The following is a 20684-nucleotide window of genomic DNA, read 5'->3' as shown; positions in this document are numbered from 1 at the left end:
GAGGCACCTAGAACCCCCACCACAATAATCTCTCACCACACAAGAAGTTCCAAGAATTCCCTTAGGAGGAATCAAGAAAGAAGAAAGCTTAAAGAAAGACCCTTCATAGCCAAGGAATTAATTAAGGCTAAGAGGTAACCCATGTCTCAACAAAACCTATTTTCATAGCTATGATTTCCCTCTTAGGATTTCCCCATATTCTTGTGTATTGATGATTCGTTATATTGTTCTTGACGATTGGTGTTATGATTCCATGGGCGATCTTGATAATCTTGTTGATGAAAAGGGATTCTTGATGATTGTGTGATTCTTGATGGAACCTAGTTTCTTGATGATTATGTGCCATTCTTGATCGTTCTTGATGTTTAAAGAGGAATCATGTTCTTGTTAAATTGGATGTGTCTAGAGCCTTAGGCTGTACCGTGAAATTCGTATGGTGTTATTCTTGATGTATTGGGTGGGAATTCGCATGTTCGGGTATTAATTATGTTTAGAAAAGCATGATAGGATATGTGTCGTATGTTCCTGCTTCTGACCCATTAATTGTCTAGGTGTTGTTATCAATTGCGTTTGAAAGTGTCTAAGGATGGTTCCGGTTCCACTAAGGTTCCCGGGGAGTTTTTGTGATGAAAGAGTCAGTGGGGGGTAGGGGACCCGCCACCTACCCGCGGCCAACTTGGAAGTCGGGCAGGCGACTGCCCGCCGGGCACCCGCTGCCCGGAACCACGACGCCGGCGGGCAGCCGGCGGGTGACCCCTCACCCACCGGCTACCCACTGGATTTTACCCCACTTTGGGATTTCGGCTTCCCCGTTTGATGTTCCCCCGACCCCCGTGGTGTCCCAACGGACTCCGTCTATCGTGCCTATGTCTAGTTCGATGTTCGGGTACCATTCGTAGGTTGAATAAGTCTTATATATCGCATGCTAGTTGAATTGGTATCCCGTTGGCCTAGGCGTAAGAAATATGAACCCCTTAGGATTATTCTTAGTATGTGAATGATCACGCATAGGTTTCGTTATACGATTTCTTCCCCTTCCCAATGTGTCAACGTGGGTTGCATGTGTTTGCTATGTGTTATGTGTGCATGATACCCCAATTTGGTTGCGATCAAATTGGTTATTCCTGAGCTGCGGTTCAGAAGCTGGCTCCAGTCAGATCTACACTCTCGGGCTGTGGTCCACCGTTTGGTTGCGATCAAACGTTTTACATGAGTTGCGGTTCATATTCCTGGCTGCGGTCAGATGACTACTCTTGGGCTGCGGTCCACTGTTTGGTTGTGATCAAACATTATGATGAGCTGCGGTTCATCGGTCGGTTGCGATCGACCCCTCCGTGTTGCGATATGGGGCAGGGTGCTGCGGGGCCGTGTCAGAGCTATATGCGCTGACCTTCATGTATGGGAATGCGATTGGTCCTGTGGCGCCAACAAATTGTGCTATGTGATGAGATATGGATGATTGGATTATTATGAAAGCGTGACCATATGATACATGCTAGTAACTGTATATGCTTGATTATGACTATTGGCTGTGCTTATCTCTATCTGTCGTATTTGTTCCCTACACCTGTGAATTGTGCATGCTTGGTTATGACTGTTGGTTGTGCTTATCCCTATCTGTCGAGTCTATTCCCTGTTTTGAAAGCTAGAGTCTCTTAAGATATATCTTCATGCTTCGAAATGGTTTTCATATATCTATGTATATATCTATATGTATTGTATTTCAACGCGTTGGAGTGGGTTACCAGCATCCCAGCATCTCTCGCTGAACAAATATATTTGGCTTTCAGGCACAGACGAGTAGATCACTGGAGCGCGCTAGAGGTTTGGGGCGTAGATTAGATAGTTTTCCCTTTCGGCCTGCGTGCCATGATTTTTTATTGATACTGATTGAGGTTTTTAGAATTTAGCCTGGGCACCTGAGTTCTCTAGCTCGGGTGTGGCATAACACCCTGTATTCTTATAAACGTTTTGGGATTTATGATCATTTACCTTTGTTATATAATCTTTAAAAGTTTTTAAAATTTCGGGGTGTTACAGTGCTGGTTTGGGTGAGGATTCTGTGCCTACCTGCGGATACTACAACACCATCTTCTTGAGGAAATTGGGGAACAAAGTGGGCAGAACCATACGTGTGGATTGCGCAACAAGCTTGATGTCGAGGGGGATGTTTTCCAGGCTATGCATCGAGGTTGATATTACAAAGCCACTTATCTCCAAATTCAAGTACAAGGAGCGGGTACGATCAGTAGCCTACAAGGGAATCCATATGGTTTGTTTTACTTGCGGGATCTATGGCCATTCATCTGAGGATTGCCCTACAGTGCACAAATCTGCGCCAGAACCAGAGAAGGCACAGGAGGAGGAGGCGGGGGAAAAATCTAAGGTCCAAATCGGAGAAGCCCCGTTTGGCAGTTGGATGATAGCCCCAGGAAGGAAGCCGAGAAATGGCCCAAGGACGGTGAATAAATCATCTAAACCGGCAGACGAAAGGCGCACAGGGAAAAGCCATGCAGGGAATATCCAGGCTTCAAAGTTTGCCCCATTGGTGGACCTTAACGAGGAGATTGAGCAAGGCGGTAACGAGGTGGATCCAGGTGAGAGAAATGATGAGGCAGAAAACGGTGACTCTACTAGGGGACAAACACGTGGCATACAGGTAGCTAGTTCGCAGGGAGGATCAGCAAGGAGGCCCAACGTCATCGCACATGAGAAGCAAATAACCAATGAGTCGAGAGATGGAGGTGAAGTACAGGTTGGACCGAGCGAAATCCCGACTAGCGAAAGACGGGGAAGAGTAACCAGTCATAGACGAGCAGCGGAGGAGGACGAGCACGTGGTTGTGAGGGGAGAACGGGGCGGTCTGGTTATCCACTCTTCTCGGGTGGCCACAGGTGCGCAGGCATATGATTTGCCGTCGCCGGTGTGGCAGCATACCAAGGAGCACCATTCTGACCCGCCAAAGAACGTTGGCGAAGAAGGGGATGTGGTGATGGATCTTGGTGGATTGCAGGCGGCTCCAGGGAATGCGGCGGCCACATCTGGCCAGTGATCCTTTTGTTTCCTTCTGTTTTCTTGTGCCCTCCCTCGGGTCTTGTTTTCTGTGATGTTTTTCTTTTTGTGTTTGTTTTCCGTGTTGGCTGTCCCTTTTTTCCCGCCTTCTGTTTTATGGATTGCATCCTATGGAACTGCCAAGGGGCGAGTGGCAGAAAGTTCCACCGCGCCCTCAAATATCTGTTAAGCATTCAAAGCCATGCATGCTGGGGTTGTTTGAACCTAAAGTCTCCGGGGCCCAGGCTGACCGGATTTGCTCGAAGCTAAGGTTCTCGGATTGGGTCCGCGTCGAGGCCCTTGGCTTTAGTGGAGGCATCTGGGTGTTCTGGAAAGACCCGGTACAAGCCTCTGTGCTCTACACTCACCCGCGGTTTATTCTTTTGCAGGTCAATAAGGCTGGGTCCCCCCCACCCCCCCCCCCCCCCCCGGTGGATTTTTGCCTTGGTATATGGGAGCCCGTCACATCAGCTTCGCAGGTGCCTTTGGAGAGACCTAAGGTAATCTAGTAGGGCGTTCTCAGGACCCTGGCTCGCAGCAGGGGATTTCAACTCAGTGGTGCACCGGGATGAAACCATGAACTACGTCTCTTATTCTACACAACGAAGCGCGGATTTTGTGAGCCGGATTCAGGAGGAAGGACTCATTGACTTGGGTTTTGACGGTCCAAAGCTAACCTGGGTCAAAGTCGGGTCAAGAGATATCATGAAAGGCGCTCGACTTGATCGAACTTCAAGCAATACAGATTGGCGGATCAGTTTCCCATGGGCTATTGTTTCACACCTCCCGCGGATCGCATCCGATCATGCCCCAATTTTCATTCAAGTTGAAGGCCTTTGGCCATCTTTAATGCAATCTCGTTTTTTCTTTCAGGCTGCCTGGCTCACGCACCCGGACATTCACAAGGTGGTGGATGAGTCTTGGGATAGCACGAAGGAAGTGACAGAGAATATAGATAATCTCTCCTCTTCCCTGGCTGACTAAGAATATATATATATATATATATATATATATATATATATATATATATATATATATATATATATTAGAAAATAAGAAGAAATAATATATGTATGGACTAGTTCTTCCTAGTTTGTTGGACTAGAATAGATCTATTAACTGTTACGTAGACTTTGGTGATTCTGTTGTATGTATGGCTGTTTAAGCCTCCTAGACCTCTTGACAGCTAAAAAGTGCTATAAGAACGCAATACATGAAAATTTTAAATAGTTTATATAAAAAAAATTAAAATTAAAATATACACATAACATTCTAATCAGCAAAAACTTGTTGGTAACTTGCTAAAAATGTTAATTGTATTTTTTTTCCAAGTTTATTGATCAATTTGGAGCTTATTCGAGTTCGATGGTTTCACTGCTATCTCCAATAGTTCAATGGCCTATTTGTACTGATAGGGTACGGACCCAATGGGCCCGGGGCCCAAAGAGAAAGGAAGACAAAGAAGGAAGTAAAGGTTTGGCCTGTGGAAGGTAAGGCCCAGCCGTGGCTGTCCATGTACCAGTAGACATGAGTCCAGAAAACTAGGACGCGAGTGGGCGGTCGGTGTGAGCGTGAGGTCGGCGCGAGTAGGAGGTCGGCTCGGCAGAAATAGCCGTTGGCATTTAAGAGGGTCCTTTTAAAGCATAGTCAAACAGGCCGTTGGGAGGCCCAGTAACGGAAACCCAATGGCCCTTAGGAGTAAATGGGCTAGTTTATGGCTCTTTAAGTGCATTTAAATAGGCAAGGGACAACCCGTTATAAGAGGGGGGGGCCATGAGCATGTAAGGCAGAGACTTTTCCTCCGGGAGAACAGAAAATACAGAGAAACATCCAAAAGAAGCCAAAGTTGGGCGAATTGTTCCTTCAATCATTTCCGCTTTGTTTGAAAGGTGAATCCATCAACCACGGTTGTGTTGGACCTCACTGAGCCTAAAACCCTTAAAACCAACATGTACCTTTTCCCAATTATTAATTGAATAATAAGATTAGGTTAATATAAACCATTAATTTATTCTAAAAATAATTTTATTTTTCTTTAAACCATTAATGGACTAATCTAACTTAGTATACAAAATATATTTATTAATTAAATATTTAAAATTAATTAAATATTATCACGTAAAGATGTGAAATTTAAGAGGGAAACTTTGGAAGAATGACCAGGGATCAAGTCTCACCAGCGGCAGTGTGGGAGCAACCTCTCAAAGTGAGGGGGGTTCCTTGTGGACAGTGAACACCGGTCTAGCCTCTATGGTTTATGTTCAGTTGAGTTACCATGATTTACATACTCCCAAATGCTCTGTCCGGTCGGGGTGTGGGGGCCCTTAGGGTTGGGGTTCAGCCTTTAGGAAAAATGCTCATTTAATCCTATAGTAGTCTAATGGTCTTACATTAAATTAACTTACCAAACAAGAATACAAGAGCATGGAGATTGATAGAATGATAAAGGGAAGATAGAATAACAAAAAATAAAACAAAAAAAAAATGAGAGAAGAAAAATAAAAAACTTCCTGAGAGCCTGAGAGGGCATACATGATACACCAAAAAAAAAAATAATAAAAAATTACTGTAGTCATAGTTTCTTGTCCACTTGTTGAAAGTCTACTGTTAACAGTTTCTTTTCTTTCTCTCTATTCCCAAATCTCAATCAATAGTAAGGAATAACGGGAGGTGGAGGAGATGCATAGGAAACGCCTTTGACGGGAGGAAGAGGAATGTGTTCATGCAATGGCGGCGGTGGAACAGATTGTGGGTCGTTGCAACTTGGAGGCGGCGGTGAAAACGGAACAGGATGTGATGGCTGAATTAGAGGTGGTGGAGGAGGGGATTTGACATGCTCATTTGAAGACGGAGGTGGCGGAGATGTGTAACTGTGATAAGTCGGTGGAGGTGGAGAAGTGTAAGTGTAATGGGTGGCGGGTGGAGGTGGCGGAGATGTGTAACTGTGATAAATCGGTGGAGATGGAGAAGTGTAAGTGTAATGGGTGGCGGGTGGAGGTGGCGGAGATGTGTAACTGTGATAAATCGGTGGAGGTGGAGAAGTGTAAGTGTAATGGGTGGCGGGTGGAGGTGGCGGAGATGTGTAACTGTGATAAATCGGTGGAGGTGGAGAAGTGTAAGTGTAATGGGTGTCGGGTGGAGGTGGAGGGGATTTCACATGCTCATTTGAGTGCGGCGGTGGTGAAGTGTAACTGTGATAAGTTGATGGAGGTGGAGTTATGGAGCGATGTTCAGGTGGGGGAAATTTAACATAGTGATTTGGAGGCGGTGGTGGTGGTGGGGAGGTGTAACTGTGATAGAGCGGCGGTGGTGCTTGGTGAATCTTGGGCGACATTTTTTGGGTGGGTGGTGGCGGGGACAGCAGAGGTGGAGAAGTATAAGACTTGGTTGGGGATGGGGATGGGGGTGGCGGAGGGTGTGACCTTGTTTGTGATGAAGATTTGGAAGGCCTGGGTGGGCTTGCTCTTCTCTTTGACTTGGTTTTAGTTTTTGGGGAGGAAGCGAAGTTGTTGCTGCCGCCGCCGCCACACTTGGAGGATTTACGGCAATCAAAAGGCTTAGCATCTTCAGACGAGCATTCCCTAGCAGATCTTTGAGCCTTGTTTCCCGGAATACAATTCTCCCGACCATCCGATCCGCTTCTGGCGACACATGCCGGAGCCTCTCCGGTGAAGTAGTTGAAAGAATAGGTGAAGTTTTGCAGGCGAGGAAGTTGGCACACGCTGCCTGGAATGACGCCGGTGAGACGATTGTGCCCAACATTCAGTTGCTCCAAACTCCTCATCCCCCCAACGGAAGACGGTAGCGGCCCCTGAATCTGGTTGAACCCCACATCAAACACCGTCAACTTCTTCAGCTTTCCGATCTGAGGAGGCAAGCATCCGGTGAGATTGTCATTCAAGAGAATGAGTTCGTTCAATGTGTTCCCCATTTTGGCAATACTGGATGGAATACACCCCCCGAGATGGTTATTGGCCAAAACCAAAACGGAAACCGGCGAGTTCCCGAGGTTGGGCGGGATGCCGAAACGGAACCGGTTGTCGTTGAGGAATAAAGCGTCCAGGTCCTTGTCGAAAAGCTTTGACGGCACGGGGCCCTCAAACTCATTGAAACGGAGGTCTAAAAACTTGAGAGAAGGCATTGAAAGCACGGGCTTAGGGAATCCGCCTGCAAACCGGTTGTTACTGAGATCTAGCTCCCTAAGGAGAGTCATGTTTTTGAAGCTCCGGGGAAGCACACCGCAAAAGCGATTGGAGTTGAGGTGGAAGAGGGCGAGATGAGAGAGAAGACCGAGTTGAGGGACGAGATGCCCAGCAATGTCTGCATGGTTGAGGTCGATACCCGCCACCACTCTCGTAGAAGTAGTGGGCAAAGGGGCGCAGTATACTCCGGTATAAGAGCACACATCCGCTCCTATCCAATTCGCCGTGAAGTTTAAGGGGTCGGAGAGAATGACTTCCTTCCATGATTGGAGCGCAATGTAGGCGTCTCGGAGGCGCTGGTTCTCGAAGTTGAGTCTCTTGGCCGCATTTACAATGTCGTCGTCATCAGCATCGGCGCCGATCTGGAGGAACAACGTCACATACACAAAAAGGAAAAAGAGGCGCTGCACCCGCATCTTTGATTCTGATCTCATCTTCAACAAAACCAAACCTAATTTCTTTCTTTAATTTCACTGGACTACTTCTCCGCCCTACCTGCCCTTTGTCAGATTCAACCAATCAATCACTGACTTGGTTTTTGTATAAAAAAAAAATTAAATTAAAACACAGGTTTTAATTTGCAGTAATAATAATATTTTACTGTACTTACCCAGTTAGCTGCGCTATTGAATTTGAAGTAGTTGGAAAATCAGAGGAGTTAAGGCACCCTGCCTGCCTCCCTGCAAAAGATGCTCTTTATATTTTCACTTTGCTTGAAAGAAGCCCAAACGGAAAAAGGGATAAATAGAGAGGGATAATGGAGAATCCAAGAGCTAGACAGACGTGCAAGGCACAAAGTGAATTGACTTTGGGCTCAATTTCTAAAGGATACAAACATTAGGGGGTTGCACACCAATTATGCATGGATCTGGTGGAAGTGACTTATTATTTTTACTTAAAGGTGGAGCAGTCGGTCAAGTGTTCGAATATTGACTTTGAGTATGAAGTAGTTTTAAACTTTCAGGTCAGTTATCTCACCTAAAAAAATTGCTTACAATATGAAATTAGTCATTGTGTTCAACAATATACAAAAAAAAAAAAAAAAAAAAATGCCTCCCCACTATTTAGTGAACTTTTAAAATACAGTAAAAATGAAACCGAAGCATCATGATGCTCGATCATCATATCGCAACGCGGTATTAGTTGATGAAACACAAAGGACACAGGACACAGCCAGCTATGCCTACAAATTTTGAATACACACAGGGAGGGGGGCAAGGACTGAGAAGTTTGTCGTGGTAAATTATTGTTATTTATTGGGGACCGCCCCACCGTCTTCATGACCATGATAGTGTACGTGCCAGATTCCTTCTTCTGCAATTATTGTTTATTTTCTCTAAATAAACATTTATATAACAAATCGGGGCACCGTTTTCATCATATCAAGGAATTGAAATGTCCAATATTATACTCCGTATGTATAATTTGATGAAATTTTCAAAAATTAGCTATCATATATGCCATGCCAGCACGATATCGATATATTAAGGTTTGGAAAGCGTAACAATAAAGCTGCAACGTGACAAAGTAAACGATTATGCCATCCACCTAAAGCTGGTGTTTGACTTCAAACAACTTTTATTTTTTTTAATAATAAAAAAGGATTTGAAATAAAGATCAAATAGACCCTTGAACTATTGATGATTAATCCTTTCAATTACAAAAAACTTCAATTAGAACTTCCACCAATCTGACTCATTCCCAGAAGTACAAATGGTTGATTCTACGGGACATTGATCTCAGCTTGTAGGTGTCGATTTCCATGATCTTCAGGCTCTCATCCATCCCGTTGAGCGATGCTTCGTACGTATGAAGCTAAGATCCTCTTGCTCCGTGCTGCACTTCTGTATTCATTGTTCGTGTACATCTCCTGCAACACAATATATATATATATATATATATATATATATATATATATATATAATACATTAGATTTCTCAACTTGCCCATAGAATAATCCTAAATAGAGATCTTTCACCGCAAAAACAAAAAAATAAAAAAAAAATTTATTTAATTCCAATGTGGGAATGAATACTAGATCGAGTATGAAATTAATGCATAATGAATATATATATATATATACCTTTGAGGTTGCCTCTTCCACATAATTGATCACATCCTGCAATGCATGCTCTTTCGCAGAGTGGTTCTGATGCACCCTCCAACCTCATGCATATTGGTATGCAACGTTCTATACATTGTGGTATCAACACCAAACTCTTTTTTGGGCTCACTCCCACAACAGGACGACTCATCAATATGGACACAACATACACGATAAACATGCCTGACCAATGTGCCTTTCTAAATTCCATTTTATCTTCTCTAGCTTCTTCATATAACAAGTTGAATATTGAAATTGGAATTACAAAATTATATATTTATTATATATAATAATTGGATACTTGCGAATATCTAGCCTTTCATTTAGGAAATAAATGAGGGTGTAGACTAAAGTAAATGATATCCACTCAAAACAACTCATCTATCATTTGTTGGATAAAATAATTATAAATTATATTGGTTGGTAATCTATTTATATATATATATATATATATATATATATATATATATATATATATATATATATATATATATATATATATATATATAAATTTATACAGAGTTAATTCCATTTTTTATCTTAGATTTACAGGTGACAGTTCACTTTTAATTTAGTCATTTTTAATTAGAACATCCTCATCTAGTCCTAGTATTATTGTGGCAAAACCATTTTTAGTCATCCTTAAACAAAATTGTTGAAATGTCGTTAAAAATACAAAAACATTTCAATCTTTTTTATACAAAGTAGGTTAAACCACTATATTTTTTTTTGTTTATTATTTTTTTTTAAATCATAATTGAAGACCAAAATACTCGTGTATTTAACGATATTTAAACTATTTAGTTGATAAAGGACCAAAAATGGTCATGCCATAATAATATTAGGACTAAAAGTATATGGTCTAATAAAAAAAGACTTAAAGTGAATTGCCTCCTATAAATCTATGACCAAAAATAAAATTAACTCATTTATACATAGTTATAGAGACGGAGATATGATATTTTCAGTGGTATCAATTGACTAAAGCCGTCTAAACGGTCTCACGAGACGGAACCGGCCGAAACCTGCCCCACGCAGCTAATGTCTCCTATAAACTGGATTGATGGAAATTTTTAAAAATTTTCAATGATTGAGGTCAATTCACACCACTCAAATTTTGCTACTTATCTCTCTCTCTCTCTCTAATTACACACACAGACACATATATATAGGGAAGGGTACGGTTCAGGTGCGGGAATGACTTCCCATGCGGTGGTGCGATTGATGCATCTTAAGTACACAAACCGCGCACCTTAAGCACACAAACGAAGCACCTTAAGACTACAAACCACACACTTAAAAGTTTTAAAATGGCACACCTTAACTACACAAACCACGCATCTTAAGTACACAAATCACGCACCTTAAGCATACAAACAAAGCACCTTAAGAACACAAACAACGCACCTAAGATTTTAAAATTGCGCACCTTAAGTTCAACAACTAACGCACCTTAAGCATACAAATCACGCACATTAAAAAGGAAAATTACTCACCTTAAGCTTTAGGTTGACGCATTTTAAGCACACAAACCACGCACCTTAAGAAGAAAAACCACACACCTTAACAACTGCACAACTGCATGTGAAAAGACCAACTGCACGGAAACCCATTTATATATATATAGAAATCTTAAAGTTAACCCATCAAAATATATAGACTGAAAGTCAACGTGTAAATAGAAAAAATTTAACTCTTTAAACATAATTTTAATATAAAAAAAAAGAATAGAAATATAGAAATTATGGGTTATATTGAGGACCCCAAAATTTTTTATTGAGTTTAACTAGTAATTTAGGGGATGTTTGGTTCATGAAAAATGTTTTCCAAAGGAAAATATTTTCCTTAGAGTGGAGGAAAGGGAAATTCTATTTACACCACCTATTTTGCTATTTGCACCACCTATTTAGTAGGTCAAATAGCTTTATAGGTGGTGTAAATGCAAATTTGCTATTTACACCACTAGCATTAAATATGGTCAAAGATTATTATTTGTTTTTCATTTTTTTAAATTAAAAATATTAAAATTAAAAAAAAAAAAAAAAAAAAACAAACAAACCTCCCGTCACCTTCTCTGGTGAGAAGGCAACCTAGTGGGTTGTTAAAAAAAAAAAAAACGAAGGAAACCATCGCCTTCTCCGGTGAGGAGGCAACCCAGGGGTCGCCTTCTCCCTTCTCACCGGAGAAGGCGACCTGATAGTACTAATTCCACGTAGAGCGGTCAAAGTAATAATACGACCAAGTAAAGCAAGTAAATCTTTTATTGATCGTGTAAAAGGACCTAATACAATCTAAGTGGTTATTCCGAGGGCCGACTGACTGCGGTCGGGATGCTCTGTAAATAGCCTATCGATCGTTCCAAGAGTCCCTCACATTGTTACTGCCGTGGGTATTTATAGCCGCTAGGTCGGAGACACAGCTCCGGTCGGCCGGCATGTAACCCACGTAGCAACCACTTGTCTTCACCCCGCGAGCCCTGCATGTCAACGCGTAACATTGCCACGTGCCTCTTCTCGGCTCTCTCGTCTAAGGGCTATCGATCGGGAACTGAAGACGTCGGTCGGGTACGAACGGGTTCTTCTAAGAAAAGCCGACCTGTAACCTGCATAAACAAGAATAAAACACGTGGCATGTTGGTCGGGGTATTCCCTACCAAGAGCCCCCCCAGCCCGGGCCTTTTTAACCGCCCGGGAAAAAATGGGACGGGATGAAGAAGCCCAAACATCCGCCGCCAAACCGACCGGACAGCTGTCATTCTGTCGTGCCACGTGTCAGCTTCTGCGCGTCTCGGAGTCCGGAACGGTCACCTCGCGCAAGTGGGTCGTTTCCCGCCCAAAAGTTCTCCTATAAATAGGCCCTTCTGAAATTCATTTGAACTTTTACCAACCCTCTTAGTTGATCGGAGCATCCCGAGCGAGCAACTCCAAGAGTCGGTCGAGCAACCTGAACTTCAGCATTCTCCACTAAGTGCAATCACTCGGTAAGTTCTCTTCCTCTTAGCTTTTTACTTTTTTGCTTTCTGTTATCTAGCAATGGCCGACTACGGGCCTTAACTGACCACGACCGGGTCGTACCCCACCCTAACAATATCCCTACCGCCCTCTAGGAAGACAGCATGTCAGATACAGATAGCCAGAACATCTCGGGCGTGGACTATGACGACGCGGTCGAGCAGTTAAGCGAAGAGATCGATGTCGAAGCATCTTCGCCAGAGGTCGTTCAACGACCACAAAGAGCCTCCGAGCGACAAAGGTCGTTTAGCTCGGAGGGGTCATCTAGCTCGAGCGGATCGAGCAACGGAAGCGGCGAGGCTACAACGAGCGAACAACGCTCCTCGACTGAAGCTGCTCGGGAAACGCCGACCCGGGTAATTGGGGATTACCCTCAGGCAGCACCTCCAACTGACGATCGGGAGGCCACACCAGAGCCAGTCGAGGAAGACCCGGCTGCCCCGCCCGCAACGGCCGATGGGGAATTCGTATTTTTGAACAGCGAGAGCGTCGAGCAGCAAGAGAGCCTGCTGACGTCGGGAGAAGGCAAATGGATCGCGATGCACTACGACTCACTCCAAGCACCGATCCAGTTCCCCTTCTCCGCTCTCTTGACCGCGTTCTTGGGCTACTACCGAGTGGTCCCGGCCCAGATCTGCCCAAACGCACATAGGATTTTAGCTTGCTTTCCGCAAATCTGCGCTCGGCACGAGGTCGCGTGCACGATGGAGTTGTTCAACTTCATCTACCAGGTGAAGACCCTACCAGCCAAGTACGGAAGCGGATTCTTGATGATCCAGTCCTGGACGGATTTGTGCGCAATCGATCACCTGCCCGGGAACAATAAAGGCTAGAAGAACAGGATCTTCTCGGTCGAGTACGACCCGTGGATCCTCCCGGTCGAGAGGAGGTGGAACACCCATTACAGGAAGCAAGTTACGCCGGTCGAGACGAAGGCCCTTCAGGATGCCGTCTCCAAGATCTCGAGCGAGATCCACGAGTATAAGATTTTCCGCTCGAGAGAGTGCTATGACGAGGCCCGACTGCCATCGCCGCGGTACGATCTAGAAGAGAAGTACGTGCCCGAGCCAACGGGCGTGACGATTGCGAGGGCGGTTACTCGGGTCGAGCCGGCGAACGATGGTCTAACACTAACTGATCTTCCTCGACCCTAACTCCCCGATCACACTCCGACCTCGGTCTAATCATTTTGTTTTTTGTTTTCAGAAATGGCATCAACGGGTTTCGAAGAAGAAGAAACACCCCGAGCCTCCCGGGCCAAAATCACGCTCGGGAAGAAGAAGACCAAAGCCAAGCCATCCGGGGAAAAACAAATCCCAGTTGCCCGGCCGATAGGCGCATCCACAACCGTCACCACAGCCGAAGGCTTCGTGGTCGAGAGTTCCGACGTCCTGGTCTCCCGGGTGGCTGCCCGTAAGGGCAAGGAGAAGGCGTCCGAGAAGGGGACTGAAGACACCGGGGCACTGAAGCGCCGGAGGAACCAGCACAGCCCGAGCCCCCCGGTCGGGGCCATCACGGGCGACGCGTCTATCCTCACCCGGATCGGCAATTCCGGGCCGGTCAGGGAGGATATGACGAAGCTGACCCCGACCCAGGTGGCCATGAAGATTGGCCAAGATCTGGCCGATGTAAAACTTTCGTCTTTATAGTTTCATACAACTATCTTTGCTCGGGCTAATCCCGATCGCTTTATTTGCAGATATCCCGAGCAACCCAACTCCTCCAGCTTCGAGCGCTTCTGGCTAACGAGGCCGATGCATTGAAGAAGGTCGCCGACCAGCGACTAGGGGAGATTACCGAGCTCCAAGCTGAACTGAAGAAAGCTAAGGAGGGTCGGGAACTGGCAGAAAAGGCCGCCCGGGAAGCCAAGGGGGCCCAAGAGCTGGCTGAGAAAGCCGCCAGAGAGGCCCTCGAGGAACCGTCAGATCTCAAGGCCCGACTGGGCAACCTAGGCGACTTGGTGCAATTTCTCTACCAGGACGAGGCATCCGGCACAAAGTTCCTCCGCGAGACCCGGAACACCAAGGTCGGGGAGGCGTTGACATGGGCGTTTGAGCGCTGGGCGTTTAAATCCGGCCAGCGGAAGATGCGAGCCAAGACGCAAACCATCATGGAAGAGGTCCTCGAAGGTGAGGACCTTCAGCTGGTCTTGACGACCCTTCCTGACTGAGGAAGTCGCCGACCCCGGCCCGCCACCGTTCGGCCCCGAGGAGCATGTGGCCGAGCCAAGCGATGCTGCGAAGAAGTAGTGTAGATTCCGACCGAGTATTTTACTTCTTGGTTTTTGTGTAAGTGAACTCCATCGGAGCCCAGTCCCGATCTGTACCGGGCACATTTTATTTTATAAAATTAAGTTTTTCTTTAAACTTGTCTTGTCCGGTTTACTTTCTATGCGTTTACTTTTGTTTGTTGTATGCCAGTCGTCCTTTGCCCGACCCTTCGGCCCAATGGCCTGGTAGTGCACGTCCCGACCCAATGGCCTTTTGGCCTTTCGAAAACTCGATGAACATTTTTGGCCTGTTCGTTCGGGGTTTTCCCGATCGCCTGGCCTTGTGCTTTCCTTCCTTCACCCTAGTCCCCACACTGTTGTGCACATGAGGCACGAGTGAGTGCGATAGTGGAAAGAAGTTGGACGGATCGGGGAGTTTTTGATGTAGGTCTGGTTTTCCCGATCGATGGCGTGACCCGAGCGTCCGCCGAAGATGAGCGCTATAGTCGGTCGTTAGAATTCAACCAGCCAAGTGGTAATTGGCTATTAGAGCCAATTAGGTAGATGGCTATCAGAGCCGATTAGCTGTACACCCCTATCGGTCGGGACCGAGGGAGAGGTGTTATATGGGGCGAAACGCCCCTCTTCATTTGTTGATGTCGAGTCTCGATCGGGTAGATTCCGAGCACGACTGGTTGGGGAAGCAGATTTAGAACAACCTACTTCATGCTTAAACAATTTAAATAACCGATCAGGCCGCCGTATGCAAACGGTCGAGCAATCACCGATCGTATATACATTAATAACTCCCGTTCGCAGACGGTTAACAATTTACAAATATATAAGCAACAAACGATGGACGGGCCCACTCGCAGGTCTAAGCCCCCACTCCATCTAGAATTACAAAAACTAATGCCTAAACAGGATGAGGTGCTCGGAGTTCCACGTGCCCTCAATCTGTCTCCCGGTCGTTGTCTCCAACCGGTAGGTTCCCAGCCGCACGACGGTAGTGATGATATATGGAACCTCCCAATTTTGAGCTAGCTTCCCACCTTCTAAAGGCCGACTTGCCTCTCGACGGCATAGAACATAATCTCCGACTTGGAAATACCGAAGGTTGACCTGAACATCATTTGAACTCTTCACTCTCTTCTAGTACTCAGCCATACGCCAAGCAACTAGCTCTCTCTTCTCCTCGACTCCGTCGAGATCCACGACCATGGAGTGTTCATTTTCCTCAGCGTTGTAAGATCGCTCCCTAGCGGTCGGGATCCATGCCTCGATCGGGAGACGAGTCTCGGCCCCGTAGACTAGGGCGAACGGCGTCTCCAAAGTTGCCTCCCTTGGGGTCGTCCGATAAGTCCAGAGAACATAGGGGAGCTCATCGGCCCAACTACGACCGGCAGAGTGCAACTTCTTCTTCAGACCTTCCAGAATTGTCTGGTTAGCATTCTCGACCTGTCCATTTCCCTAGGGGTAAGCCACCGACGACCAGATGGAGGTTGTCCCAATCGTGGCAAGAAAGTTCTGGAAGTACTGGCTTACAAACTGGCGGCCGTTGTCGCTGATGAGATGCACAGGCACGCCGAACCGGGAAATGACATTGCGCCAAAGAAACCTAGCACACTGTTGAGAAGTGATCGTGGCTAATGGCTCGGCCTCGATCCACTTGGAGAAATAGTCGATGACGACAATAACGAACCTCCTCCGACCGGATAGTTGCGGGAATGGCCCCAAAATATCCACCCCCCACCTTGCAAAAGGGATTGCAGTCGTGACCGGTTGGTAGAATGTAGCCGGTCGTCCGGGCATCCGAGCAAACAACTGGCATGTCTCGCACTCCCTTGCTAATTTCTCACAATCTAGCTGAAGAGACGGCCAGTAATACCCGATCAACATGATACGGCGAGCTAGCGATCGGCCTCCTTGATATGACGAGCAGATGCTCGAATGCAATTCCTTCATGACCAAATCAGCTTCAAACGCGGTCAAGCAACGCATGAGAGGGCTTCCATACGACCGCCTATATAGACGACCGTCTTGGACCTGAAATCTTGGAGCTCTGAGCATGGCCTTCCGAGCACGTTGGGGGTCGTTTGGGAGCCGACCGTGCTCGAGGTATTCTATTAGATCTGTGATCCAAGTGTCCTCCGCCGGTTGGATGGGTGCGACCGGCAATAGGTGGATGTTGTGCCTCGGGATCACCAAGATCTGAGCAATCTTCGACATATGTTCCGGGGCATCTTGGGCTAACTTGGACAGAATGTCCGCGTCAGCATTATCCAGTCGGGGAACATGTCGAACGGTGTACCCTCGGAACAAAGTGAGTTTTTCCATAGCAAGGTCCCGGTAGGCTTGTAGTCGTTCACCATTCACTTCATAATCACCCAGGACCTGCCCGACCACAAGCGCAGAATCTGTCTGAGCCCGGATGTAATCAGCCCCCAAGTCCCGAGCACACTGTAGGTCGTTGACAAAGGCCTCGTATTCGGCTTCGTTGTTGATTGGGTGGAACTGATACATCAATGCAAAATACACTTTGAAACCCTCCGGGCTCGTGACCACGACCCCTCCTCCTGCTCCGTTCTTGCTACTTGATCCGTCGGTGGCCAACGACCACCACGCCGCCTCAGGGTCCTCAACCTCCGGGGGTCGGGTCTCCCGAGCGGTGCACTTGACCAAGAAGTCTGCCAACGCTTGACCCTTTATTGCTGGTCGTGGTCGGTACTCAATAGCATACTGAGTCAGCATAAGCGCCCACTTAACTAAGCGCCCTGAAGAAGAAGCGGTCCGGAGAACTGGGCTGATCGGCTGATCGGTCAACACTCAAATGGCTCTACCTTGGAAATAGGGAGCTAACTTCTTCGTGGCTATGTACAGAGCATAGACGACCTTCTCTAGCCGGGAGTACCGGAGCTTGGGACTATGGAGCGCATGACTCACATAGTACACCGGTCGCTGGACCCCTTCTGGATCAGTTCGGCACAAAACTGCGCTTACTACTCGATCGGATACGGAGAGGTACACGTCTAACTCTTCCCCGAGCTCTGGCTTCGATAGTACGATGAGTGACATGAGATATTCCTTCAACTCATCGAAAGCCGCTCGGCATTCATCGTCCCAGACGAATCCATTCACCTTGCGCAATACCTTGAAGAATGGTAAAGCGCGCTCGGCTAGCTTGGAGAGGAAACGGCTCAAAGCTGCCAACCGGCCGGTCAATTGTTGAACCTCCCTAACAGTGGTGGGCGGTTGCATATCCAGAATAGCCTTGACCTTGGCCGGGTTGGGCTCGATCCCTTTTTTGATCATCATATAGCCGAGGAATTTCCCCGTTTGAACCGCAAATGTGCACTTGGTCGGGTTCAATCTCAACTGATACCTCCGCATAATCTGAAAACATTCCCGAAGGTCCCGAGTGTGGTCAGATCGGTCCCGACTCTTGACCAGCATATCATCTATATATGCTTCCATCGTTCGGCCTAAGAGATCCGCAAAGAGCATGTTGACCATCCTCTGATATGTTGCTCCTGCGTTGCGAAGGCCGAACGGCATCACTCGGTAATAATACAGCCCATCCGGGGTCACGAAGGCTGTCTTACTCTCGTCTTCATGGTGCATCATTATCTGGTGATAACCCTTAAAAGCATCCATGAAGCTCATGAGCTCGGCCCCGGTCGTCTCGTCGACCATTTGATGAATGCTCGGGAGTGGGTATGGGTCGAGTGGGCAGGCCTTGTTGAGGTCCGTAAATTCTATGCACATCCTCCATGCTGGGGGCTTGGGAACTAGAACAATGTTAGCCACCCACTCGGGATAGATAACCGGCCGGATGTGCTCGATCGCCGCCATCTTTTTGACCTCTTCTCTGACGAACTCTCGGCGATCGGAAGATAAGTGTCGCGTCTTCTGGACGACCGGTTTGGCCGCGGGATCTACGGCAAGTTTATGACAGATGACTGTACGGTCGATCCTGGGCATGTCCTCGGGCCCCCATGCAAAGATATCGGCAAACTCCCGGAGGATTGCCAGCACTTCTGATCGTAGCTCGGGGGTGAGGGCCCGACCAATTTTGATCTTCCTGTCCGGTCGGTCCTCGGACAGGGGAACTTCCTCAATCTCCACGGAAGGTTCTGGTTGTTCCTTCCGATCACTGGTGGCCTCCTTCACGATCGTGTTCACCCGGGAAGACGTGTCAGTATCACGTTTGTTGATGGCCCGGGTGTAACATTTCCTTGCGAATTGAACGTCTCCGTGAACCACACCGACCCCATTGGGGGTGGGAAACTTCATGCATAGGTGGGGCATGGAAATTATCCCACCAATCTTCATTATAGCTGGTCGGCCCAAGATGATGTTGTGGACGCAATGCAAATTTAGCACAACAAATTCCAACTCGGTCTTAACGGATTTCGGCGGGGTGCCAATCTCGACCGGGAGCGTTATTTTTCCTTCGGGGCGAATGAGAGCCCCGGTGAATCCTGACAATGGTACACCAACCGGAATCAGCTCACTTTTGTCTAGATTAAGCTTTTCAAACACGTCCAAATAAAGGACGTTAACACTGCTCCCCGTGTCCACCATGACTTTGTGGACGTCGGTCCCGTTCACGTCAATCGTGACAACGAGGGCTTCCAATCCGTGGTCACTGCTGTTCGGTTGATCCTCCAGGTGAAGGTTATAGGCTCCATCTTTTGCCTTTTCCCGGTATCACGGGAGTCTACGATCGCGACCAGGCAGTTCTCCCTCGGTCGGGAAGCGTCGTCCAAACCGCCAAAGATCACATGGATGGTCGGTTTGCCTGCCGGTCGGCTGCTGGATGGAAGGTCCGGGTCTCTGCGGTCCTGACCCGACCGGTCTGAACGATCTGACCGATCGGAGCGATCTGAGAGCGCTTGTGATCTCTCCGATCGATATCCTTCTTTGTCTCTTCCCCTTTGCCCACACACTTATTCAACTTTCCCAGACTCAGCAAATCTTCCAATAGCTGTCTCAAGTGTGTGTACTCCTTCATGTCATGCCCGGCACAACGGTGATAAGCGCAATGCTTAGACTTGTCCGGTCCGTCTTGTCCGGGATGAGGGAGGCGAATAAGATTGCAGGACTGAGCGTACTGCATGGCTTCCGCTGCGGATCGGTTCAAGGCCGTAAACTCGCCAGGCCGGGTGCGGGGTCGGGGATGATCATCACCTGATCGATGTTCCGCCCGACCGGTGGGTTTGCGGGATGAAATCCCGACCTCCTGCGATCTCTTGAGGCATTCGCTTCTCCGGCGTTAGCGTAATCCGTCACCCTTCGGAGGGCCTCTTCATACGTGGTCGGGGGATGGAGGATGAAATCCTGATAAAGATAGCCGGCCCGGAGGGAAATATAGAGCATGTGGATGGCGGTAAGATCATCCATCGGTTCAACCTCCCCGACTGCAACTTTCCACTTGACCAGAAAGTCGGACAAGCTTTCCCCTTCCAAATGCTTGGCCTTTTCCAGGTACATGTAGGGATTCCTCACTATCTTGGAAGTAACAAACTTCCGCATAAACTTCATTGCCAGGGTGGCAAAATCAGAGATGGAACCCGGCTGCAACGTTCGAAACCACTCCGCCGCCCGACCGGAAAGCGTGGAGTAGAAAGCTCTACACATCACGGCGTCTGACACGCCCATCATCATCATGTTGCCATAGTAGGTGTTGACATGGACCTCAGGGTCCGTACGGCCATAATAACACTTGTTTCCTGGGACTTGTAGATCGAGCGGGTATGGCTGGGCCATTATCTCCGCCGTGAAGGGTGTCCTCAACAAGGAGGCTGATTGATCGACCGGGGGCCTCATTGCGTGCTCGTTTCGAAACCGAGCGAATTCTGCCTGGAGGTCGTTGAGCAGTCCTCGGGTCTCGTTAAGCTCAGTCGTCTGGGCCTGGGTCGGCTCCCGGGCGCGTCGTCGACGATGTGATTTCGACCCACTATGCGCAGACGAACCCTCCTGGCTAGCCTCTCACATCGGTAGATCTACTGAGCGCCGGCTCGGGTCCTGTGGTCCCAATCGTTGTCGCATTGCCGGACGGAGCCGCTCAAATGCTACTGCCCGGTTGACTTCTTCAGGGTCCTCTG

At 47.4% G+C, this 20684-nt stretch overlaps 1 protein-coding gene across 1 annotated transcript; it reads right to left on the bottom strand.

Annotated features, from left to right (window-relative positions):
• Positions 1–5424: 5424 nt before the first annotated feature.
• On the bottom strand, positions 5425–8007 carry LOC109189696 (leucine-rich repeat extensin-like protein 2). The gene is made up of 2 exons (XM_019340311.1): positions 7864–8007; positions 5425–7748 (listed from the first exon to the last, which is right to left on the bottom strand). The coding sequence occupies exon 2, from the start codon at positions 7685–7687 to the stop codon at positions 5699–5701; it is 1989 nt and encodes a 662-aa protein (XP_019195856.1). The 5' UTR covers positions 7688–7748; positions 7864–8007; the 3' UTR covers positions 5425–5698.
• Between the last annotated feature and the right edge of the window lie 12677 nt (positions 8008–20684).

This window comes from Ipomoea nil, unplaced genomic scaffold (genome assembly GCF_001879475.1).
Source record: "Ipomoea nil cultivar Tokyo-kokei standard unplaced genomic scaffold, Asagao_1.1 scaffold0202, whole genome shotgun sequence".
NCBI lineage: Eukaryota > Viridiplantae > Streptophyta > Magnoliopsida > Solanales > Convolvulaceae > Ipomoea > Ipomoea nil.
Note: the sequence above shows the minus strand (reverse complement) of the source record. Positions and strands in the feature narration are given on the sequence as shown.

Bases quoted from the DNA above. Each gene is read 5' to 3' on its own strand.
- LOC109189696 (XM_019340311.1), bottom strand. From the start codon at position 7,687: ATGAGATCAGAATCAAAGATGCGGGTGCAGCGCCTCTTTTTCCTTTTT.